This window comes from Megalobrama amblycephala, linkage group LG4 (assembly GCF_018812025.1).
Source record: "Megalobrama amblycephala isolate DHTTF-2021 linkage group LG4, ASM1881202v1, whole genome shotgun sequence".
NCBI classification, from domain to species: Eukaryota; Metazoa; Chordata; class Actinopteri; order Cypriniformes; family Xenocyprididae; genus Megalobrama; species Megalobrama amblycephala.
Window position 1 is genome coordinate 29,596,749 of NC_063047.1, and position 27,051 is coordinate 29,623,799.

The following is a 27,051-nucleotide window of genomic DNA, read 5'->3' on the forward strand; positions in this document are numbered from 1 at the left end:
ACGAATTTTCTCCAGTGTTGTGACGTATTTCCAAGTGAAATGGAATATTGAATAGTTTTACTTCAGCGCTCCTCTTCTCCATCTCTCGCTCATAGCAGACGAACGGTTGCAGAGGAGTGGTTTACGCGTTTTCAACCCAAGCCGTCAAACTGACGTTATTAGAGAAGGAACGCCATTCCAGACCGGAAGTAACTTTTCATATTTTGATTAAAGATTACTGCGACAAACAATTTTTTTCTGTGTTTTAACTTGCACGGATTAATTGTTTACCACAAGACTAGTAATATGCACCAACAACGTAAATAGGGTCGATTTTGATGTCATGTGTACTTTAATGTTATGAAGCGACAAGAATACTTTTTGTGTGCCAAAAAAAAAAAAAAAAAATAATGACTTCATTCAACAATATCTAGTAATGGGTGATTCAAAACAGAAGCTTCAAAGCTTTACAAATCTTTTGTTTCGAATCAGTGGTTCGGAGAGTGCCAAAGTCACATGATTCAGTAATGGAGGCTTCATTAACTCATAAGTGTTTCAAAATTTCAATGGTTCACCACTGGGGGGCGTGACTTTGGCAGTTTGATACATGCTCCGAACCACTGATTCGAAACAAAAGGATTTGTAAAGCTTTGAAGCTTCATGAAGCAGTGTTTTGAAATCGCCCATCACTAGATATTGTTGAATAAAGTCGTTATTTTGTTTTTGGCACACAAAAAGTATTCTCATAACATTAAGGTTGAATCACTGTAGTCACATGAACTGTTTTAAATATGTCTTTAGTATCTTTCTGGGCATCTGATTAATTATCTTGCTGGCAAGGGAGGCCTCACCGAGCCATTGGATTTTATCAAAAATATCTTAATTTGTGTTTTCCGAAGATGAACGAAGGTCTTAAAGTGTAGAATGACATGAGGGTGAGTAATTAATGACCCTATTTTTACTTTTGGGTGAACTAACCCTTTAAAGAACAAGGAGAGGGAGTGGTCAAGGAAAATGTTTTAAACTTCCAAACATTTGGTATCTCTGAAGAGCCCTGAATGTGCTCTTTACAGGACATCCAGACTTAAAAAAGTTTCATGTAAGGTTTTAGAGAAATTCACTAAAATATAATGTCCTCTACAGAGGACATAACTCCATAGCTGGTAGTCAGGAGGATATAGGGAGAGAGAGGGAGAGATTAATGTGAATAAAAAAACAGTTCAGTATTTTAAAATGTATGAAAGTATAGTTTTTTATATTTATATATCATAAAATATATTACATATATATTATAACATAAAATATACATTGTCAAAAAACATTTTGGACATTTTAGTACCATAGTCAGTACCATTATCAGTGGAGCCTGACCCTACCGTATGATATTTTGTAAGGTTAATGTTATGAGTGCCTTCTGAAAATCATAATAATGATAAAAAAAACTACCTAAAAGTATCATATGGTATATTGTAAAGTAGGCTACCACTGTATTTACCATATGAATAAAAGATACAAGGTGCTATAGTGTTTTGCAAATGTACCATGGTAGTAGGCCTGCTAACTAAATACCATGGTAGCTTCACAGTACTTTTTTTCCACAACCACTGTCCTTCTCAGCTGTTAAATACAGCAGTAGTCTTCCAGGATATGAGGGACAGTTTGATTTGCATATGGAAACATTCAAAAATATGCTCATCATGTTGCTTGTTTGTTGTTTATGCCAGTTCAGTTATGTTCGGTGCCAGTGATAATCTAACCCGTACTCCTCAGGATGAGGATGATCGTAATGACGAGAATGACGGTCATTATGGCCACCGAGCTCATGATAAAAGCTTTGCACAGTGGCGTCCGCAGTATGGTGATCAGTACAGACCTCTCTCTGGCCGAGCCGCTCTCCCCCTCCTCGCCTGCTGGGTTCCCGACGTCCAGGCTTTGGCTGACGTTCTGAGCCGGGGCAGAGCTGGGCACTCTCTTCACCTGCAGTTTGCCTTTGTTGCGATTAAAACGGATGCTGTAGACGTGCTGCATGGCAGCCGGGAGGTAGGACAGCACCGTGGAGTCATTTGCAAGCTTGGGAAGACCCAAGTCTGGTAACGGGGTGTAGGCACGGCACAGCGGGCACTGGATGGTGTTGGGATGGGTGGACTTCACGTTCATCCGCGCAAGACACTCCAGGCAGAAGGTGTGCTTGCATTCGAGTACCTTAGGAGTGTTGAAGACGTTGTTGAACTGGCAGAAACAGATGGCGCACTCCAGATCGGGCGGCTCGCCGCCGTCATCCACGTCAGGTTTGTAGGGGTCACGGAGATGGTTCGGGTCAGACTCCATGACAAAGGGGGGAGGTGAGGGAGAGGGAAGTCAGAGGGCATCTTCAAGGTCCATGGCGATGTGGCAAGTCTGGAGAAGTACAAGAACAGATTTGTTTCATGAATTTTTCTTTTTGTGTGTGCGCTATTATTTTCTACCACCACCCATAGGAAAAAAAGATATAAATACATAAAATAAAAACAAAAACCTGGCACTGTGCTCTATGAATATTGTTGGCTCTGTGACTAATTGCTTGTGTTCCTCTTTTGTTAGTGGTTTTGGATAAAAGCGCCTGCTAAATTAATAAAATAAATAAATAAAAATAAAATAAAATCTGGCATTGTACACTACGAATATTGTTGGCTCTTTGGCACAGTACTTATGTTCTTCTATTGGAAGTTGCTTTGGATAAATGCATCTGCAAAATAATAATAATAAAAAAATAAAATAAAATCTGGCATTATACACTACGAATATTGTTGGCTCTTTGACACATTACTTATGTTCTTCTATTGGAAGTTGCTTTGGATAAATGCATCTGCAAAACAAAAATAAATAAATAATAATAAAAATAAATAAATAAATAAAAAATAAAATAAAATAATAAAACCTGCCATTGTACACTACAAATATTGTTGGCTCTTTGACACATTACTTATATTCTTCTTTTGGAAGTTGCTTTGGATAAATGCATTTGCAAAAAAAAAAAAAACAAATAATAATAATAATAATAATAAAAAAAAAAAACCTGGCATTGTACACTACAAATATTGTTGGCTCTTTGACACATTATTTATATTCTTCTTTTGGAAGCTGCTTTGGATGAAAGTGTCTGCAAAATAAATAAATAAAATAAAATAATAATAAAAAAACCTGGCATTGTACACTATCTGCAAAATAAAAAAAATAAAAATGAAAAAATAAAATAAATAAAATAAAATAATAATAAAAAAAAATAAAACCTGGCATTGTACACTACGAATATTGTTGGCTCTTTGACACATTATTTATATTCTTCTTCTAAAATAAAATAAAATAAAAAAAATAAAAATCAAAATAAAATAAAATAAAATAAAATAAAATAAAATAAAATAAAATAAAATAAAATAAAATAAAATAAAATAAAATACCCTGGCATTGTACACTACGAATATTGTTGGCTCTTTGACACATTAGTTATGTTCTTCTATTGGAAGTTGCTTTGGATGAATGAATCCTCAAAAAAATAAAATAAAATAAAATAAAATAAAATAAAATAAAATAAAATAAAATAAAATAAAATAAAATAAAATAAAATAAAATCTTGCTTTGAATTTTGTTGGCTCTATGGTGAATTGCTTATGTTCCTCTATTGTGAGTTGCTTTCAAACACAACTTATTTTTTTGAGATTTTATTTGAGATCCTGCATCTGCTCATCATGCGTTTCTGGAAGCTGGTGATCCAGATTCCACACCAGGCTTTTTAACTAGCCAGATCAACTTAGGCTTACGATGCTTTTGGGAAACACAGCCCTGGCTAGCAAGGCACGCTTGATCTACCAGTTTCAGTAGAAATAACATGCGCTGGTTGACCAAGGTGCACATTTGTTCTCTTGACTTCAGGTTGCTCCAGAAGGATCGTCCTTGTCCCCCATCTATAACTTAAATAAAATAAAATAAAATAAAATAAACGTAGCACGATTGGTAAACAGTCTTGTTGTCCTTCTACCCACGCTGACCTGTTCTCAATAACAGATTTGCCTTGGAAATGATTATACGTCTCCATCAAAGAAACAGCTCCAAATATGCAAAGCAGCAGAAGGGTGTCCCATTACTGATACCCATAATGCAGGTAGAAAGGTTTGGGTTACTTCATTATAGGTCAATTTAGCCTCAACTGATCATAGTTTACATTTATGATGCCAGTATAGTCAAATATGATGTGTTTAAACAAAGCTCAAGGCTTCAGCTTTTAACTACAATTTGTTTCTTATTCTACAGACATATTTAATATAATATTTGAGATGATTGCTGCATAGTATAAAACGCAAACTGAAGAAGAGAATTTATTGCCTTAATCTATTTGTCATGTCCGTTTGAGCATGCATGTGCACACCAAGCTAAGACACTTTCCAATATCTACATCTTAAATCTTCAAAGGTTGAACATCTGACTTCAGATAACATACCTGAAATTCATGACTGAAGATGCATAACACATTTGTAGATTTCAAAAACTCTACAAGTTTGATGGCATGATCTCATTTAACCTCCAATTTCAATGGTAGATTAGCCTAATAAAGTACTAACTTTGAGCCATATATTTTTGCTTGACTATTATCAAGCATATAAAGCCACTCTTATGTATTAATATCACCAGCTCTACTTGTTATAAAGACAGCAGGCATAAAAATACACAAATAGGGTGAATTCAGGGTGATTGGGACACTTTTTGCCATTGATATGACTTGGAAAAAGTGTCCCAATCAACCTGAATTCACCCTATATTACACGATATGTAGATTCACAATTACTCACTCATCTTCTGGAAAGATGTCCCTTCTGTTTTTGCAAAGTTGAGGGTGTAGTTTGCGTCTTTGTTGCCTTTCAGAGAATGAGATGTGTCCGTGTCGCTCTCTTTCTCTTTGGACATCTACCACATCTCTCCTGACATGTTTTACATAGAAAAACAAAAAAACAAAACACCAAGAGTCACTCTACCACTTTTTTTTTTTTTTTTTTTTTTTTTTTTTTTTTTTTGCTCAGCTTTCTTTCTCAGCCTCTCTCTACCACTGTGCTATAAAGAATGGCAGCATTTGAATACTGGAGCAGCAGGCAGGAGGAAACGCAGTGAGTAGTCAAATGTGGCCGCCAGGCAGATCAGCAGTGTAAACTCTATAATCCTGGCCTAAAAGACAGAGAAACAAAGAGGGAATAGGGAATACATACCTGATCTGAAGACTGAAGTGAAGACTGCGTGCCTAAAAGCGTTCCATCTTTACTCACTGAAGAGCGTATTTTAAAAATAACCTTTTAAAAAAAAGCATTGTGACAGTACCATGATGAGAGTACTGATGACTTATGGTATTTTAAAAAGAACATTTTGGTACAGTGGTTGTATCGTGTTAGTATTTTAAAATAATAATCATAATAAATTCATAAAAATGTTTATTTAGTGTATATATATTTATATATAAAACCAACTAATTCTGATCAAATAAGATATATTTTATATAAGTTGTTAATAAATATCATGATACCATCTTTTGATATGGTTTTGAAAAAGTACAGCAAAGATCAAGCTACACATATTATTCCACGGATGTTTCCATATCCTGTTGTGTCTTTATGCAAACAAAGAGCCAAAAAAGGATTCTCCTCATTGAACTGAAATAATTTATCACGTAACGTGCAAATACATTAACATTTCCTTCAAATTGATATCTGGACACCACAGAATTTACATAATATTCAAATAAACACATCAGTGTAACCTTTACATCCTTCTGTATCATTAAAACAACATTACACAATACATGACAGTCCTTTCTGCTGTTTGTTCAGCAATATTCTGATAATGTTATATAGTGGCTGAATGTCTTGTCATTGCATATGACAACAAACGTTGACAAACGTTAAAGGGATAGCTCACCCAAAAATGAGAATTATGCCATGATCCTAGGTGTCTTCTTTCAGACGAACAAGATCGGAGATATATTTAAATATATCCTGGCTCTTCCAGGCTTTATAGTGGCAGTGAATGGGGTGTGTGATTTTGAAGCCCCAAAAAATGCATCCATCCATCATAATAATAATAATAATAATTCACAAGGTTCCAAGGGGGTTAGTAAAGGCCTTCTGAAGCAAAGCGATGGGTTTTTGTAAGAAAATGATCCATATTTAAAACTTTATTGACTATTATAACTAGCTTCTGGCAGAAAGCCGCATTGCAAAATCGTTCCCTCCATTCACTACCATTTTAAAGCTTGGAAGAACCAGGATATTTTTAAGTACATCTCTAATTGTCAGTGTTGTCAAGTCTGTGGTTTTCCCATGAAATTGGGCTACTTTTACCATTTGTTCTGTGGGTTGTTTTTTATGCCCACGGTTTGAAGCAACCCCAAATAACATGATGTTTAGCCACTGAAATGCTAATTTTATCGGGGGAACCCCTGCCAAAAACCCCGGAACGCGATTTTTGGTGTGAAAACCTGGCAACCCTGCCGATTCTGTTCCTCTGAAAGAAGATAGTCATATACACCCAAGATGGCTTGAGGGTGAGAAAATCATTGGAAAATTTGGCTGAACTATCCCTTTAATGTGATAAACTACAACCTGTTATCTTACACTAAGTAAAAACTAAATAAAATACCTGCTAAAAATGCCTCAGAAATGCAGTTTGTTTTGAGAAAACTGCTTAAAAATAAAGGATCCAAAAGGGCGTTTTTACAGCAATGCCATAAAAGCCATTCTAAGGTTCATCAAAGAACCTTTCAGTGAACAGTTCTTAAAAGAACCATATTTGGAACATCTGAAAATTCTAAAGAAACTTTTTCTGATATAAAGAACCTTTTGTGCAATGGAAAGTTTCCATGGATGTCAAACCATTAATGCCTATAAAGAAGCTTTAATTTTAAGAGTGTTGCAACATTTATTTGATATTTTGTATCTGAGGCAATGACATTCAGGCAGTTTTAAGTGTGACTTTTGTGTAAAAATACTTTGGGACCACTGTGCATTATGCAGAAATAAAACAATACATTAAACAAAACTCTTTGGTTGAAATGTTTGTGAAAAAAAGTTTCAAAACAATGACAGTTTCTCATTTTTGAATACATATGGAATCAACACTGCCGGTGATGGCAAGACAGTACTCGCTGAAAAAAGCTGCAATATTCTTTTTATTCTAAAACTATAGTACTAATGTTAAAGAAAAAAAATAATAAAAACAACAACAAGAAAACACATTGCATCACTGATTTTCATTTACTTTACATTCTGCGTTGTCTGGCCACTTGTCTCTGGAAGAATATTGAGATCTGCTCTTTTTGTATTTAATTCTCTAAATGGTCACATCAACTCATAACCGGCCTCATGAAATACAAGAGAAGACTCTTTACATAAATGTTTAAATGTGTGTGCGTGTAAACTCTAGAAGCTTCTCTGTGAAAAATGATTCAGTTTCTGCCTCATGCCAAAACCTGAGTCTGTGTATGTGTAACTGAGAGAAAAAGAGAGGGAGAGAGAGCCTGAGATTTCTTTTCTTTCTATGCTACTTTCTGCATGACTTTGGCAGTGAACCATTAGCCGTTACCTAGTGCAAATAAAAGGTTTTCAACAGGGGTGTAAAAGTGCAGAGAAATTATACTCAAGGCAGAGTAAACATATTCCTTTTGTCCTTCTAAATTTGACTCAATTACAGGTCAAAGTATCCAGCCATAATATTTACGTGGGGACGCATAAAACAAAGCTTTGTTGTAGTTATGCATTAGAAAAACTAAAAGTAAACATTTTAGCTTAATCATATTTTTTTCTAATTTAATTACTAAAGACAAAGGCTGAGTCCACACAGTATTTAGTTAAAGCAAAATTTATATTCTGAAACCCATCTCAAGTCGAGTTCTCATCTCAGTTAATCCTGCCTATAAATGGTGGTTATAATCCAAATGGATTAATCAGAATTCTGGGCAATGTTAAATGTTGTTGTGGCCAACATTTCACAATGGAATGGATTTGGACTTTTTTTTTTTAAATAAAAGTTAAGGAAAATGTGGTAGCTCAGTAAGCAAAAAAAAGAAAGAAGAAGAATGGAATGATTTTAAACCATGATAATGCAAAATATGTTTGTATTTTGAAGCTCTAAATTAAATTCTAGGAAGTATGTAGTATTTTTTTTCAACAGTAGTCACATATACATTTCCTAAAATAATAATTTAGCATTTAATGAAGTACAATTACTCCTGTACTTTACACCCCTGGCCTCAATTAACATATTCAAGCATATTCAGCAGCCACACACACACACACACACACACACACACACACACACACACACACACACACACACACACACACACACACACACACACACACAAACAAACAAACAAACAACAGCACCTATCTTATCTCCTGGTTGTATTTGGAAATAGAGAAAAATTCCCATACAGTAATCATGCCTGCGGGTAGGGAGTTTTACAGCCACCTAGTCTCTTTCCTTTAGGAAAGTTAATTAAGTTTTTACACGTGGTCAGGTGATGCTACATGGCCAAAAACAATGTGGGAACATGGATGTGAACAGATTGCATGGATTCACGCTTGATTTTATGCTTCTGTTAGTAATGGGTGAAACTAAAATGTCCAAGCTGTTTAGAATAGGGCGTACACATACTTTTTGTCAACGTAGTGTACATTTTCATTTCCAGGAGTTCCAGTTATTAAAGTTGTTCGTTTTAACTCGTCCGTTTGATTTTGCAGGTGGTCCAGATGGAAGTCAGAAGCGAGCCACTTCAGCGAGGCTGGGCACTGCTCCCTGATCCAGATGAAGCTGGTGCAGTCCTGTGTTAAAACTGGCACACAGGAGACTGCTGGAGTCACACGGAGCCAGAGACACCAAAGGCCCTGAACCATCCAGTGTTAATGTGTACAAACATGCTGAAGAGAGAATATGGAGGAGACAAGAATTAAATCATGTGCATTTAAAGCTGATGTGATACATTTTTTTGCGATTATCCTGGCATGACATTTTTAGGTAAAGCTATTTGTTGCCAAAAGCATGATATATATTAAACGTAGTGTGTTAACTGTTGCCTTTGACAGTAGCTATATTTTCATCCACCTTTTTATGTGCATTTTGGGATATCGTATAAAAAAACGCTGTTAAAAAAAAAAAAAAAAAAAAAGTAAATCTGATAAGAAGACGCTCATAAACTACAATGGAAGCACATTTACTGTATAAATCCCACGAAGCTCAACAAAAAACTCATGTGACTTTGCCTCAACACAGCAGACCAATTTCATTGCACAGCATCTCTGTTGGTTTGGTCATTCTGAAAAGCCTGAGCCAAAGTCTGTCATCAAAATGATTTTATTTATTCTCTCCTAGAACTGTCTCACATGATTGCGTTCCCAAACACCAGGTACCAAACGTAACATAACATAACAGCATTTATTGCGTTTCATCTGCGAGCTCTGAGACACAAAAAAGAGTCACAGTGGCTTCCCCGATTGCAGGAACTTCCATTTTTATCACAGATATTTTGCACCAATTTCCCAGGAAGTGATGGTTTTATTCTCTTGAACACATGGGATGGAAATATTGCTTTATTCACAAATGATTTATGTGTTTTTCCAAATCTGAGAGTAAGTTAAATTTGCAACTTTGGATGCAAACATAGCAAGTGTTATTTACTGATAAAGTGTCAGGTTTTTTTTTTGGTATTTGAAAAACAGGGAATCTTTTGCATTTAAATTCTGCATGTCATCAAAACCTGAATTTCAAAACAGCAATTGTTTGAAATATAATATTTATAAAAACTGTTACTTTTGATCAATTTAATGCATCCATTCTGAATAAAAGTATGAAAAAAAATCTTACTAATCCCAAACTTTTGAACAGTATTGTACTTATATACATTTAAGGCTATATATTTATGTATACTATATCATTTGTATTTTCATTACTGAGCTAATTAATATGTGGTATATATTTATTAAACATTTAGATTTATTTAAATATATGCCAACCGAAGGAGATGGCCATCCCCAGCTGAGTTTGCCTCCTCTTAAAAGTTTCTTTTTCATCCTTTTACCTAAACGTCTTAGTTTTTTGACTTGGCTTCCAAAAACAGGAAACTGGCTTATGAACCCACAAACCACCTGGTTAATCCTCTTGTGTTTAAAAAACAGAATATAAGTGTATATGTGTGTGTTACCTGCAGTGTTCTGATCCCATATTTTTACTGAGCTGTCATACGATGAAGACGCCACGAGGGCAGGACACCCGGGACGGGGAGGCACAAACACGCAGCATGCTGTGGTCTGCAGGTGTCCTCTGTATTCGGCCACCTTACAGCCGGGCTGTCTGAGGTCCCACAGCTACACACAAGCATAAACACACAAACATATAAGGGACACTGACAAATAAAGCTTCAATTTTATTTATTTATTTATTTATTTTTTTTATCTATTAAATCTATTCAAATCTGATGTATTGCATATTCATGAACAATGTGTTTAAACATGTTTCAGTTGTTAAATAACATTTCAAATTGTTTAAATTCTTTTTTTTTGTCTTTTTATGTCAAGTGGTACAACCAAATAGTTGTATGTACAGTGGTGCTCAGAATTATTGGCACCCTTGGTAAATATGATCAAAGATGACTGTAAAAATAAATCTGCATTGTTTATCTTTTTGATTTTTAATTCATAAAATGAGTAAAAATCTAACCTTTCACTGAAGGAAAAGAATTGAAAGTGGGGGTAAAATCACATTATGAAATAAATGTTTTTCTCCAAAACATGTTGGCCATAATTATTGGCACCCCTAGAATTTTTTATGAGTAAAATATCTCTGAAGTATATTCCCAGTCATATTTACATTTTTTTAGCACACCAGGGTGATCATAAACATAAAATTGTCCAGCCGAGACTTCCTGTTCCACAGGAGTATAAACATGAGGAAACACAAAGGCCAAATTCCCTTAATCATTCATAACAATGAGTAAAACCAAAGAATATAGTTCTGATGTGCAGAAAAAGATTGTTGAGCTTCACAATATAGAAAGTAGCTGTAAGAAAATAGCTAAAGCATTGAAAATCCCTATTTCCACTATCAGGGCAATAATTAAGAAGATCCAATCAACTGAACATGTTACAAATCTGCCTGGAAGAGGACGTGTGTCTAAATCATCCTAATGTGAAGTGAGGAGGAAAGTTTGAGTGGACAAAGACTCTCCAAGGATCACAGCTGGAGAATTGCAGAGATTAGTTGAGACTTGAGTCTCAGAAAGCAATAAAAAAAAATATCAAACAGCACCTACATCCCCACAAGTTGTTCAGGAGGGTTTCAAGGAAAAACCTCTGCTCTCATCCAGAAACAATCTCCAGCATATTCAGTTGTCAGACACGACTGGAACTTCAAACTGGACCAGCTTCTATGGTCAGATCAAACTAAAAAAAAAGAGCTTTTTGGCAGCAAACCCACCAGATGGGTTTGGTGCACACATGGATAAAAAGTACCCCATGCCCACGGTTAAATATACTGCTGGATCTTTAATGTTGTGGGCCTATTTTTCTGCTGGAAGTCCTGGACATCTTGTTCAGATACATGGTATCATGGATTCTATCAAATACCAACAGATAAAAAATCAAAACCTGACCGCTTCTGCTAGAAATCCTATAATGAGCCATGGTTGGATCTTCCATCAGGACAATGATCCAAAACAAACATCAAAACCAACACAAAAATGTGTCACTGAGCACAAAATGAAGCTTCTGACATGGTCTTCCCAGTCCCCTGACCTGAACCCTAAAGAAAATAAGTGGAGTGAACTGAAGAGAAGAAGCACCAACATGGAGCTGGGAATCTGAAGGATCTGGAGAGATTCTGCATGAAGGAATGGTCTCTGATCTCTTGTCAGGTGTTCTCCAAACTCATCAGGCATTATAGAAGACGAATCAGAACTGTTTTCTTGGCAAATGGAGGTTGCAAAAACTATTGAATAAAAGGGTGCCAATAATTGTGGCCAATGTGTTTTGGATATACACATTTATTTCATAATGTGACTTTCCCACCACTTTCAATTCTTTTTCTTCAATGAAAGGTTAGATTTTTACTCATTTTATGAATTAAAGATCAAAAGGATAAACAATGCAGATTTATTTTTACAGTCATCTTTGATCATATTTACCAAGGGTGCCAATAATTCTGAGCACCACTGTATATACTGTAGTTGTACCACTTGACATGGAAACTGTACCAACCTACCCATACTTGAAATAAGCAGTTTTTACCAGTATTTGAGAGAGATCTACAAACCTTTTCACTCCTCTGGATGATGCATTATTATGATTAACAGTTTACTGTTATTATCTAGTCAATTTATAATAAAAGAGCAATGTTTGCAGTTGTGCCACCCTGACATTTGAGAATATACAAATTGCTTGACAAAAGTTATCTCAACAGCTTTTAAACTACTGACAGTTATAAAATTTGTTTATATGAAAGGTATAATATTATGCTATAGTATTTAGTTTTTAATTTTTGTTTATTATTATTAAGACAACATTTAATATTTTTTCCTTAGTCTGTTCATTTGTTCGGACAGTTGCATCACCTGACATTTTGGGGGTTTAAGATATCAAAACATAAAATAATATGCATTATTTAAATGTACCAAAAGTGAATTCATACTAAATAGGTTTTTATAGAATAAAGTGATGTATGTCATGAACGTCAAATTATTTTAAAAGGAAATAATGCACTTGGACACAAAAATATGCACATCATGCCATTGACCCATAAACTTATGCACATGCACAGCTGTGTCCTGGCAGTATCCGTACACACACACACACACACACACACACTCACCGTGGCCTCACAACCCTGCCCACCGAAACCGTTGCTGGACGACAGCAGGTGGTAACAGTTGGAGCTGATGTCACAGTGTGTCTGAATGTACTGCTTTGCAGGAAACGTGTTAGTCACCTGCCAGGTACGACTATCCCACACCCTGAGACAGACAGTACACATCAACACACTAACAAAGTAAAGTCAATTTTAGTTATATGGCACTTTTCACACATACATTTTTTCAAAGCTTTACATTAAAATCATGATGTTAAAAGGGGACCTATTATGCAAAATTCACTTTTATATTGTTTTTGAACATTTATTTGTCCGCAGTGTGTGTACACAACCACCCCATTCAGGTAAAAATCCATCCACTCTGTTTGTTATTTTCCTCATAAATCTGAAACAGTGTCTCAGAATAAGCCGTTCAGGAATGTACTCCAATGTGACGTCACATTGAAACAGGCCCCACCCACAACTGGTGACAGAATCTGCCTGATTAGCTTAGCTCCTCCCCTGAGTGAGGTGTACACAGTCCGCCATGTTTATCTCCTCACCAGAGCATTTAACAGCAGCATTAAGTAAGAAATGTATTCTTATTAAAGCTACTAAAGTTATTTAATCAAGAGCAGTGAGTGATTTTCAGCTTTTCTTATGTTGTTTAATTCATATTAACAGCAGTAGGTACTATCACGCTGCTGTCTCTTTAATAAACAGATCTAATAAACACATGCGATTTCTTCAGCAGCTCATTTGCATTTTAAAGATACATGCACGAAAACCGCATGTTTTTGCCTTCTCTTAAAAATGGCCATTTACAACATGGTATAATTAATGACCTGTGGGGTATTTTGAGCTGAAACTTCACAGACACATTCTGGGGACACCAGAGACTTTTATTACATCTTGTGAAAAGGGGCATAATTGGTTGTTGTTTTAATGTTTATAATTTCTTAATATCTACATGCCTTATAGTCGTATTTAGCAGATTAGAGCTGTGCGACAATATATGGCTACACTTTATTTCGATGGTCCATTTTAGACATCCTACTAACTATAAGTAGCTTTGCAACTTCATGTCAACTAACTCTCATTAGAGTATTAGTAGACTAGTAGACTGTTAGGTTGGGGTTAAGGGTTAGGATTAGTAGGATAAGTTGAAATGTAGTCTTAATCAGACAGTCTACTAATACTCTAATGAGAACTAGTTGACATGTAGTTGCAAAGTTACTTATAGTTAGTAGAATGTCTAAAGTGGACCATCGAAATAAAGTGTTACACAGCATAGTTTACATTATGTGATGATACAAGAAATCAAGCTGTTGAGATCTGCTATATAGTTAGTATATATCGCTTTACAAGAGTATAATGAAAAATAATTCTAATGCATTTATTAATCTTAGTTAAAGGTGCAGTATGTAGGATTTCTGTCCGCTAGAGGTCGCTAAAGGCCTAGTCAAAACAAAGGCGTAACTTGATGATGCCAAGTTTGAGCGTGGAATCTTGGGACATGTGGCCTTCACCTGAACGGACAGTGCAAAAGAATAGGGATAGGACTCGGGAAGAAATCATGTTCATTGATGCGATTATTAACGCTACTGTAGTATGAAGCAAAGCAGGACCGAGTGTTGTGGGAGCTGAACGAAGCCACTGGAGCAATTGCGCAACACGCCGCGAGCAGCTGAACTTTTATTATGCCACAGTCGCCGGCGCCGCTTCCGCTTTTCCGGTCATGAGTATGAGGTAACACAGCTCTGTTATTAGATACATTTGAGTGTGTTCAAAATGATGTTATAACGTTACTCTGTGCGTTCTGATTATGCTATGTTAGCTACTTGACAAAATAGTGTTTTTCTCTGAGGCATGGTAAAGCATGGCACTCGCAAATAAGTCAAGAAAATTAGATTTAAACAATAAGACTAAATGTGTTGAGCTATATAACAACAATTAGTTTTCTGTCTATAAATATATCAAAACAGTTGTTCCCGTGTCTATTAAAACATGTAATATATTAAAGTGTCTTTGGTGTTTCCATGGTTTCTACAAAATAAAACCGGAAACCGAGGGTAACCCGGGTATGACGCAACTGACGGCGACTCCTCACACGTCCCGGAGCCTTGGTTAAAATTGCAATTTTCTCACGATTTACAAATAGTTGCAAACATTTGGGATATTGTAAGTACTCAAGTGAACAAAATATATGTCACTGGCCTAGTGGTTTTTGGATATCTTACTGCAAAAATCTTACATATTGCACCTTTAATGTTAATTTCAACATTTAATAGTGCATTATTAAAATCAAAAGTTGTATCTGTTAATATCATTTATTGGACATGAACTGGACATAACAATGAACAGTTGTATTTTAATAAATAAAGATTAAAAATACTGTATCAAATGAATAGTCTTTGTTAATTTTAGTTAATGCATTACCTAAAGCTAAATAATGGGACTTTGTTGTAAATGAACATGTATTTTGTAATGAATGGTTGTATTTTAATGATTAACATTAACTAAGATTAAAAATGCTTTATTATTAGTTAGTTTTAGATAATGCATTATAATGTTAATGTTGTGTGATGATACAGTTCACATTTTGTAATGATATAAACAATCACGTAGGATGTTATTTGTTTAGTAAATATTTCCAGAGAAACGCATCTTTGCAAACAATGACTGTACGTCAACATAAAGGATCATATGACATATCATGATCATCTGACCTGATAGTTTTGTCTTCTGAGGTTTGGACAATAGACGTGCTTCCTGGTACCCAGCACACATGGGTCACCTGAAACAGAGGGCAACAGGACAAGACACATTCATATTCAGTGACTAAAAATAATATTAATGCACAAGTAAGGAATAATTGACTCCAGGGCATTGAATTATTAGATAAATAAGTGGTTACCATATCTCAAGACTTGTTCAGATGTTTTATTTCAAGACATTTGTTGGTTTTTGTCCTTAAAATGCTCTTGTGTGTAGGGCTAATTTCTTATGCATCTCATCCCAAACATCGGTTGCCAATTCAAAAACGTTGTTTGAGAGCTAGTAATTGAGGCTTGAGCCATTGAAATCCAGACTAATGCAGTTATTGGAGAGTTTGATATGAATAACCTGCGTCTGTGTGTCTCTCAACGGTGTTCGGCAGCAGCAACTCTACTAAAAGTGAAGCTGTAAGTTTAACTGCTTCAAAAACAGCGATGTTACTACCTCGCTACTGAGAAACGTCACGTAGTTTTGCAGATGCGAAACTATTTTATTGATTAAGCCACAAGGCAGCGCAGCAGGCCCGGATTGGCTAATCGGGAGAACTGGGAGAATTCCTGGTGGGCCGGTCTGTTTATTTGGCCGCGAAGGCCGGTGTTGTCATGGCTCTGGGTTGAAATATGGATGCTCTAGAAACTGTGGATGTGGCCAAATGTACTAAGCTGAGTAGCCTAACTTTTTCCTAAAAAACATTCAGTGACGGATTTAGGCCTGGACGACATGGGCAACGGCAAACAAAAAAAATCAAACAAACGAATGCGCGATAGGGTTTTTACCGCTCATTTGCACGTAATGTCAATGATATCATGTCACTCGGTGGGTAAATTAACCTGGTCGGGAGGGACTCGGAGTGTGCGCCCGGAGAAGACAACTCACTCAAAAGTATACGAGAAGAAGGGATGAGGTGACGTCTGTAGGGACAGCGGGACAAGATCTAAATCAACGCTAAATTATGGTAAGGCGAAAGGTCTAAGCCACCGGAGGCCGATTTAAGTAATGTAAATAAATAAAAAGGAAGAGTGGAAAACATGCAAAAGATAAAGGCATGTATGCAGCTTACTCATATCATAATAATAGTAGGCAAATAATAAAATATGGCCTATCACTTATGTTATGTTGCTTGCTATGCTATTACACATTGGCCAACAATATTCATTTTTCTGTCCAACTAGCTTAACCAGAGAGTAAAATGTGATTTTGTAACATGTAACTTTTTTTTAAACAAACGTAATAGCCTACTTTAATATTTTACTGTAAAATTGTGCAATTTTGTAGGATTTATGGTATTTTGTATTATTTATTTGCCTCAATTTGTTATAATTTAAGTATATACATTTACACAAAATAGCAAAATTTTATGTTAAATCCACTTTAATAAAGATCTACATTTCTAAATTTCATTCATAGTGATAGACATGAAAATGTGCCTGGGTTTAGTGGACGATTACTGCCATCTACTGGAAAGCAAACACTTAATTAAATTCAAATTAAAATAACATGAATTTTTAACTACAGCCACTAGATGGCTAAAGAATTAATCAATGGTTCACATTATAAAATCATTATTATAACTATAAAAATAACTCTATATCAAATTTTAGCAAATTTTGTACTATCATTTGTACTATCATGGGTATTTGAAGATATTTTTGAAAAATACAATTCATTACAAGGCTGTAGAGAATAGTGCACTATTGCAGACTTATATACTGAGGTTTTAATTACATTATTTTAATATAGTCAGTCGTGAATTAAAGTGGGTCAGTCTAAGGCATGAAACTGCAGGGCTGAAAATGAGTCCCAATCCGGCCCTGCAGCGCAGACAACAAGTTTCTGTGTATGTGCCTGTACTGTATGTGTGTGTTTGTATGGGAGAGAGAGCGGGAGAAAGAGTGTGTGATTTCCATGGATAATAAAACATAATTCTGTGAGGAAAACATGACAAATAGTTCTTCATTTTTATCCTATTGTTTGTTCTATTTACTTGCTTGGTCAGTGTCTTTGTGGGTTTTGGTTCATTTGCTGTTGTATTCTGTAAGGACCTTTGAAAATGCTGAAATCATTTGGCGAAGTTATATGGAACTGTAATGCAGTCAAAACCTGCCTGGAACTACTTTAACTGTGCGTTTACTGGAAAATAATTGCACACCTTAGAATGTTCGTCAACCAATCAGAAGCAAGCATTCAACAGCCACATAGTATAAGTAACCGCTAATACATGCACAAGAATATTAGAACATAAATATTAGCATATTTCTCAAAGACTAGCTTTCCTAACCAGGTTACGTGAGATGGTGTTTCTCTGCAGACATTCTCCTGACTCAATGTCCCAAAGGGCCATGGAGTTATCACGAGAGCCCGTGCACAGCTTTGTGCCATCTACAAGACAAAAAAAACACACATTACAAGATCGTGTTTGAGTTTTTGTGGACGTTGCATGTTATCGTTTGAGTGTTTGTTCACCTGGGCTGACCGCTACCCCATTAACTACGAGTTCATGGCCACAAAACTCCTGGACGGGTTCTGTATCTCGACCCAAATCCCACATCAGCACCGTCTTATCCCGGGACGCACTGAAGATTAAGGAACGTCCTTTAAGACAACACAACTAAAGGAAAACAAAGAGATTTATACTGTACATATATCAAAAACACACTTCATCTCTATGTGTGCAAAACATGTAAATGTACATTATGTAACTTTTTTTGTTCAAAATTAACTAAATTTAAATAACGAGTCAATACATCATCAATCCTTCTTAAAAAACGTGTTTTTGTCTTACCCTTATTCATTAACGTAAGCCAATTATAAGTGTTTATATTTTAGACCAGTCAGAATGTTTTTTCCGGGAAACTGCATACACACCCTGCGTTCCATTCGGAAGGGCTCATCCCTATGCCCTAATCCCTTCAGAGGGTTTACCCTCCGGAGTGAGAGCTTTGAAGGGATGAGGGGTGTAGGGGTCAAAAAAACTCTTTTTTTGGAACGCACTTCAGCGTCATCTTAACGAGACAATCGAGGAGGACTAGATTGTGCAAGCTTTGTTTAACGTTAGTTTATTTATTTATTTTAGGTTTATCGCATGTAGGCTATATTGTATCTATGTATTTTAAACATTTGAATGAACTGATAAAGAGAGCTGTAAAGTATTTTTGTTGAAGTACAATGTCGTTTTGACCATAATAATGTAACTCGTATAAATATTACAGTAGTATAGAAAAATATTATACATACATTTATAGTTAAAATCGAACTCGGAGCCTCCTGTACCCATTCTGTGACGTCAAAGAACTTCCCTGTGCAAAGGATTATGGGGGCCCGAAGTGTCCATCAGATGTACCCTTCGAAATCCTTCATTCTGAAGGGCCCTTTGAAGTGGCCTGTTTTGAGCACTTCGGTTTGGAATGACCCTTCAATATGGCGACCATGATTATTTTCACTCCGAAGTGCCCTTCGGAGGGCGATATATCCTGTTTGGAACGCACCGACACAGTACATCACTAGAGTGTGTCTCGTCATATACGTAAATAGAGAAAAGTCGCTCCGGCTACTTTGACGCATGCATGGTGTGGGAGTGGCATAGATTAGTGGTCACAATGAGCAAGACAGAGTTTGTAATAAAACAAGAATCAACATTGGCTTGGCTTTTCGGATAAGACGAGAACTAAGAATTTTGAAAAGTTGTAAAGGTGACATGGAGAGAGAGTTTTCATTACTCAACAGGTGAGTAAGGTATTTTATTGAACGGATACACTGTAGTATGTAGATCTCTAACAGAGTTCATTGTAAAGCATTATCTATTGTGAAGGCTCATTTCATTATAGTTGTTGTAGCGCTGTACTGGAATTCATTTATTTTAAGGAAGTACAGTGTCTATTAATGGGTAAAGCTTCAGATAGTCAGCTTGAGATAATTTCCATCTGAACTAGTTATACTGTATATCTTAAAGGTGCTGTATGCGAAATATGAAATTCGTTGTTGAATACTGTTGATATTTGAAATCAAACCAAACAAACCCACTCCTCTCTTCATTGCTCCGTCTCTAAAACTCACCCTCCAATCCTAACCACCCTGCTCCGAGTCGGTCTCAAAACTCAGTGTTACTTACAAGAGAAGGAAAGCCTCCGCATCTGTTTTCAGGCCTTCCCACTTAGCTCTCTCCAGTGCAGGGGCGGAGCCAGGGGGTGAATAGGGATACAGGTGCCGAATGAGCTTCAGCAGAACAACAGTGAACGACAAACATTATAGCTTACGTAAATATTTCTCAGCTGGTGGGTTGCAAGACCGCGCACTTTTCAATCACACGCAAATATGGCGCGCTGTATATTACTCACTATAAATAAAGCGCAAAAGAAACTACGAGCATGCAACGTCGTAGTTCTGTCGTCTATTAAGTCATGAAATAACCAAAAAGGCGATTAAAGCTGCGTTTAAACTGCATGCATGTAGGCCTATTTGACATATATGCATCATGTCGCTGGACTAAAATATTCAGCTATGTGAGATCACAATATAAGGCACAAGCTGATATGTATTTTTTAATGCATAAATAAATGTGAGAACTGCATTTATACTAGAAGATGCTAATTTTGTAAATTTATAAAGTACATTTTTTTTTTTTACATTCTGGCATTTATGTGCTGTTGACTTCTGTATGAAACTGTTGCAATTATTTATTTTAACAATATAGAAAGTTAAACATTTAGTGTTTACTTTTTTGGTTAGTTTTTGAAACAGACAAACTCAGAATTGTTGAAGGGATTATACATAAAATTCAATGAAGATTGAATAATCTTTGAACTACAGTATGTAGTTATCTATTGGGAGTTGTTAAGAACCAGAACTGACTGAACAAGTTGAAATTTAGCTAAAGTGTGAGTCACTTTATCAATATGCCTGCAAGAAAAAAAAAAAAAGGTAAAATTCACTCAGCATTCCGTGATCTAATTCACTATCTCAATTACAATTAAGTACAAATTAACTGTATTCAGTTGTGTTGTAGGCACAGTTCAGTACATTATAGTCAGACTGATTTTTATGTTGAAATAATGAAGATTTCTGTGCCACCCCGGACTGGTTGCTGACCCCTGCCTGGCCACCCCTGTGAAAAAATCCTGGCTCCGCCACTGCTCCAGTGCTGGAAAGCTTTTCTAATATAAACACGGGTTCTAAAGCATTTTGCCCAGTCATAAACCTTCATTTGAGCTCTTTTGTATTGTGTCCCATCTCTCATTCTGCAGTTTTTTAAAAAAAATCTCCCTCTTGCTCATTCTCTCTCCTCGACCGTCATTCGCCCCCTAATGCTGATTGGTTAGATGTTTTTGTTGGTATTAGCCTGAGTCCACCTTTAAGCCTAGTAGTGAATGTTTTATGAGCAGCAGGATAACCATATTCATCTGCACAGTCACACAGAGCTGAAGCACAACCAAAACAATGTTCTTAGCAAAATGAATACAGTTTTGTTTTTAACTGCCAAAAGTAGGGCCAAAAGTTACATAGTGTACCTTTTAACAAAATCTGTTGTGTTTATTTTTGTACCACCAATGAAAACTGTTCCAAAACAAGTCAAAGCAGGATCCGGCATTGCTTGTTGAATCTAATTAGAAAGACTTACTGTAGTTTTATTACCTTTGTAATCTCTCTGCTGTGGCCCTGGAATGATTTACACAGTTTTCCAGCTCTCCAGTCATAGACAACAACAGCCTGACCAAAAAACAACAACACAAATCATATTACAACGCATATTTCAATCAAACATTGAACAAGATATTATTAAGATTATTGCCAATTTATATAAAGTCTTAAATGTGGAGAAAGTAATTCCTAGTGGCACCAAACTGATCTGCAAAAGTAGCTAGATTTTTACATGCTTGATGTTAGCATGTTGTCCGATATTGCTGTGATGTTCAGAGTGGTTTAAGCACGTTGCTATGGTGTTCCGGGTGGTTGCTAGGTAGCTGCTTCCCAGTTTTAACACACCCCAGGCAAAATACTACGAAATGTACATCTCTCCTCAATGAGCAGCGTGATTTTAGGAATCATTCATGTCCATTTCACAAACAGTGAGGGACGAGTTACACACCAAAGTTTAATGTGTACAACTTGTCATTATTGCAATATAAACCTAATAGGATGATACAGATCTTGTATAATCCCAATGAGGTGTATTTTCTAAAAAAAAACATTACTATAAAAAATGTTAAAATGTAATTTATTCCTGATGCAAAGCTGAATTTTCAGCATCATTACTCCAGTGTCACATGATCCTTCAGAAATCATTCTAATATGCTGATTTGCTGCTCAAGAAACATTTATTTAATTATTATCAATGTTGAAAACAGTTGTGCTGCTTCATATTTGTTGTGGTAACAGTAGCAGTTTTTCAGGACTCTTTGATGAATAGAAAGTTTTTTTTAAACAGAAATCTTTTGTAACATAAATGTCTTTACTGTCACTTTTAAACAATTTAATGTGTCCTTGCTGAATAAAAGTATACATTTCTTTCAAAGAAAAACCCTTACTAAACCCAACCTTTTTAATAGCAGTGTATTTCAATGACAGATTGATTTGACACATTGTTTTATTATATGTGAACAAAGAATGTGTAGTCATCATGGGAGACATGAAGCTCTAGCAGTGTAGGAAATTGAGAAGTCAGGGACAACAGTCAAAAATACAGTTATGATGACAGTCACAATGTCAATATACAAATATATTTGACCACAGACCATGCTTGCTGCCTTTGACCATGCTGCTTTTGACCAATCAGAATCACGTATTCCACAGAGCTGTAATAATCAAGATTTAAAGGTTTGTTCAAGTTACTATGAACAATAAAGCACCGGTAATTATGCTTTACAAACATACAGAAGTCCATTGAGACCATAAAAAATTAACATAATTTAATGTAAGTATTGACAGTAACTTTGGATAGTTCCTATCATTTTAGTTACTTTTGTATTGATAGTAACTAAGAATAAATTAATAAGTTACTTCATTTTCATTAATTAATTGCCTAAATTATTACATTATTTGCTAACTGCATTCTTTAAATTGTGATGTTGACATGCATTCTCTGTAAAGCTGCTTTGAAACGATATGTATCGTGAAAAGCGCTATACAAATAAATGTGAATTGAATTGAATTTCACTAGTATTAGTTATATATTATTATAGTATTTATTAATTCATTAATTTTTTCAGTTTAAATTTTAGAACTTTTATTATGCATTTTTGTATTTTATATTTCTATTATTCTCTTCTATTATAATTTTTAGTTCAGTTTTAGTAATTTTTAGTGCTGTCAAATGATTAATTGTGATTAATCACATCCAAAATAAAAGTTTGTTTTTACATATGTGTGTGTGTGTACTGTGTATAATTATTATGTATATTTAAATACATACACATGCATGTTATATATTTAAGAAAAATGTGTTATATTTATATATCAAATATTTATATATATAATATAAATTATATAGATGTATTATAAAGTAAATACATGGAAATATTTCTTAAATATATAACCTGCATGTATGTGTGTGTATTTAAATATACATAATTATACACAGTACACACACATATATTATGTAAAAACAAACTTTTATTTTGTATAATTTTCTAGTAATTTTTCTAGTAATTTTTAAGTACTTCAACTTATTTTAGTTATTAATATTCTCTAAAAACACTCTAATTATCATCATCTCAAAGTTGTCATCTAATATTTCTATTTTATTTTAGCTTTATTTTAGTTAACAAATACAATTTTAATAGTTTAATTTACAATAACACTGACTACACTTATGGTTCACTTTGCTGCAGTACTGTGTAATTTAAAGGTGCAATATGTAGTATTTTCTGTCCGCTAGAGGTCACTAGAGAACTATTCAAAACAAAGGCGTAGCTTGATGAAGGCAAGTTTGAACGTGGAATCTTGGGACATGTGGTCTTCACCTCAACAGCCGGTGGAAAAGAATTGGGATAGGACTTGGGAAGAAATCATGCTCATGGATGAGATTATTAACGTTACTGTAGTATGAAGCAAAGCAGGACCGAGCGCTGTGGGAACTGAACGAGGTCGCTGGAGCGATTGCGCAACACACGTCTCACGAGCAGCTGAACTTTTATTAGGTGACCTTTAACGGTCATGAGTATGAGGTAATGCAGCTCTGTTTATCATATTAGATACATTTGAGTGTGTTGAAAATGTTATAACATTACTGAGTTCGCTCGGCGGCTGCTGTGAAACTCTTGTGGCACACTGCAGTAAGATAGATCGATTTTAGAATATCATATTAAATGCTGGATGCTTGTGTTGATAAATGGCATGCAATTAATTTTAAAACATATTGTATGATGGAGAAAATTCTGTATTACTGTTACTAAAAATAAAGCTGCATCTGATTATGCTATGTTAGCTACTTCACAAAGTAGTGTTTTTCTCTGAGGCATGGTAAAGCATGGTACTCATAAAAAAAAATCAAGAAAATTAGATTTAAACAATAAAACTAAATGTGTTGAGCTATATAACAACAATTCGTTTTCTCTCTATAAATATATCAAAACAGTTGTTCCCTTGTCTATTAAAGCGTGTAAATATTAAAGCATCTTTGGTGTTTCCATGGTTTCTACAAAATAAAACTGGAAACCGAGGATAACGCGGGTATGACGCAATTGACAGGCGACTCCTCACATGTCCCGGAGCCTTGGCTAAAATTGCAATTGTCTCACAATTTACAAATAGTTGCAAACATTTGGGATATTGTAAGTACTCAAGTGAACAAAATATATAACACTGGCCTAGTGGTTTTTGGATATTTTACTGCAAAATTCTTACATATTGCACCTTTAACAGGTTCTTTAAAGAAAAACTAAAGATAAAATGCTTTAAAAAATGCATTCCATTCAATTTTAACTGCTTTTTTATCAGTCAGCAACATTAATCAACAGGGCAGAGCAGTAAAGGGTCAATTGTTTTTGCATTTCCATTGGGTGCTGAAGCAATTACTTCACCTTTGACATCCAACGCCACTACGGTAGTTAATGTCAAAACCTCCCTGTTATTCAATGCTTCTCCAGCTCACCTGGTCATGGCCCCCTGACACGCACAGGTCAGAGGTCAGGCTGACGACACAGTTGATGGCATCCGTGTGAGCGGGTTCATACTGCACTACCTGGGGCACAAGTGCAGTATCCGCCCCCTCTTTGACCCTGTCAAGGTAATAACAACAATACAGCCTCAATGACCATAAACTCATCACAACCATCTGTAAAATCATTACTTCTCATCATATCTCACTTGTAAAGGTCTGAGCGTCGCCGGAACTTGCTCTGTAGTTTCCCCATGTTTGTATGGGCATCCAATCACCCGATATCAGGAAGCCTTTCTCATCTCCCCAAGTCGCAAGCCATCTACAGACTCTTTGGGGATCTGTGAGAATTACACGGTTTTTTTACATGTTGATGAAGACATCAGTCCCTGGCAACCTCACAAGGGAGCTATTACCTGCCAAGAACAGATGCTGATGTTGTCTCTAGCATAAGCTGGTAATCAGTTATGTATTGGGCTCAGTTATGTATGGGCACAGCTTGCTTCTGAGAGCTACAGGAAGACAGGGAGGGCGACCTGAATCCTATTAAGTGCATTAGTTCCTCATCGCATTAGGTAACAAGAAAGATGCAATATGGCAATATTTGCCCAAACCAATATCTCCAGTGGACATCTTCTGCAATAAACCTTCATATGAAATGAATGAAACAGCTAAAGTATATACAGACATTCACATTTAGGTGTAAATATATAGGTGCCACCGTGCCAGTGCAAAATGAATTGCTCTTTTGAAGGCAAACCAGCAAGTACTGCATGACACACATGCAACATCGTTTGATATTAACCCCTGCATCTACTATTAAACTAACTCAGACACACGTTGACGCATATTAAATTCAGTTAAGTTCGCGAAAACAAAACAAAACTTACTGTCCCAAGCCTTAAGACGCTTATTCGGGTATCCCAATCAGTGTGCCGGTGTTATTGTGAACGGCTCGCATGTGTGTGTGATGTCGGAGCTGTTTGAAAGTACGTGAACGAAGGATTTATCGCGCATCGTGATCCCTTTCGGCTCTGAATCTTCCGCGGCTCCTCGAGCACAGCTTGTCAATCTCCATAGCGTGAGCGACGCTTTCGCTGTTACCAGGCGCACGGAGATCACGTGAGCGCACAGGGGGCGGGGCTTCAAGGTCACATGGATTTTCTGGATAAAATCAAACCATTAATTTATATAGCCTACAACATAGCAAACAATAAAATAAACAGAAAACAAAACAAAAAATTAATAAATCAAACAAAATAATAATATTATTACGACATTATACTATTATTATTTTACAGGGGAAACAGTTAAAAAACATATAGGTCTACATCCATATATGCACAATAATGCATTCAACAAAGATGTATTCAAAGCTCTACAGTTCAAATGAATCAAAAGGATTAATTGGAAAGCTCAAGACATTATGCTCTGAATGGGGAAAAATGTTTAGGCACAAAATATCTGTAAATGTCATGCTAAAAAGAAAATCAGACTCATTTTGCCTCATTATGTGCCTCCTATTCAGCAAGAATATATTTTTTAAATGAATATTTAAAAATCCCAAAAATGTCAATATGTCGTGCATTGATGTTCACAAATCTTTTACTCTACATAGTTTATATGTTTTCAATATAAGCCATTTTTGTCTAAATCAGTAGCGTACTACCAAGTGAAATATATATATATATATATATATATATATATATATATATATATATATATATATATATATATATATATATATATATATTTCATATATATGTGTGTGTGTGTGTGAGTTTGTATATGTATGTACAGTATATATACACCGATCAGGCATAAGATCATGACCACCGACAGGTGAAGTGAATAACACTGGCACTTGCTAGTGGGTGAGATATATTGTGAACATTGTGTCCTCAAAGTTGATGTGTTAGAAGCAGGAAAAATGGGCAAGGGTAAGGATTTGAGCGAGTTTGACAAGGGCCAAATTGTGATGACTGGGTCAGAGCATCTCCAAAACTGCAGCTCTTGTGGGGTGTTCCCGCTCTGCAGTGGTCAGTATCTTTCAAAAGTGGTTCAAGGAAGGAACAGTGGTGACCATGACCCTGTCATTGATGCATGAGGGGAGCGAAGGCTGGCCCATGTTGTCCGATCCAAAAGACGAGCTACTGTAGCTCAAATTGCTCAAGAAGTTAATGCTGGTTCTGATAGAAAGGTGTCAGAATACACAGTGCATTGGAGTTTGTTGCGTATGAGGCTGAATAGCTGCAGACCAGTCAGGGTGCCCATGCTGACCCCTGACCACCGACGAAAGCGCCAACAGTGAGCACGTGAGCATCTGAACTGGACCACGGAGCAACGGAAGA

At 35.8% G+C, this 27,051-nt stretch overlaps 2 protein-coding genes across 11 annotated transcripts; both read right to left on the reverse strand.

Annotated features, from left to right (window-relative positions):
• Nucleotides 1-1,217: 1,217 nt before the first annotated feature.
• LOC125267294 (E3 ubiquitin-protein ligase RNF183) lies at nucleotides 1,218-6,755 on the reverse strand. Of its 2 annotated transcripts, XM_048188799.1 has the most exons (3): nucleotides 4,803-6,755; nucleotides 3,826-3,926; nucleotides 1,218-2,376 (listed from the first exon to the last, which is right to left on the reverse strand). In XM_048188799.1, exon 3 carries the CDS (start codon nucleotides 2,305-2,307, stop codon nucleotides 1,732-1,734), a length of 576 nt encoding a protein of 191 aa, XP_048044756.1. In that variant the 5' UTR covers nucleotides 2,308-2,376; nucleotides 3,826-3,926; nucleotides 4,803-6,755; the 3' UTR covers nucleotides 1,218-1,731. The 2 variants fall into 2 exon arrangements, with proteins under 2 accessions (XP_048044756.1, XP_048044755.1); XM_048188798.1 differs by lacking the exon at nucleotides 3,826-3,926 and having other exon boundaries at nucleotides 4,803-5,421.
• A 392-nt stretch (nucleotides 6,756-7,147) lies between these two features.
• On the reverse strand, nucleotides 7,148-25,836 carry wdr31 (WD repeat domain 31). Of its 9 annotated transcripts, none has more exons than XM_048188790.1 (12): nucleotides 25,591-25,835; nucleotides 25,117-25,212; nucleotides 24,910-25,041; nucleotides 24,695-24,821; nucleotides 22,338-22,397; nucleotides 21,238-21,312; nucleotides 18,073-18,217; nucleotides 17,888-17,988; nucleotides 15,561-15,628; nucleotides 12,856-13,024; nucleotides 10,196-10,358; nucleotides 7,148-8,915 (listed from the first exon to the last, which is right to left on the reverse strand). In XM_048188790.1, exons 3-12 carry the CDS (start codon nucleotides 24,954-24,956, stop codon nucleotides 8,755-8,757), a joined length of 1,116 nt encoding a protein of 371 aa, XP_048044747.1. In that variant the 5' UTR covers nucleotides 24,957-25,041; nucleotides 25,117-25,212; nucleotides 25,591-25,835; the 3' UTR covers nucleotides 7,148-8,754. The 9 variants fall into 9 exon arrangements, with proteins under 9 accessions (XP_048044747.1, XP_048044750.1, XP_048044749.1 ...); XM_048188793.1 differs by having other exon boundaries at nucleotides 25,117-25,236; XM_048188792.1 differs by having other exon boundaries at nucleotides 25,117-25,243.
• Between the last annotated feature and the right edge of the window lie 1,215 nt (nucleotides 25,837-27,051).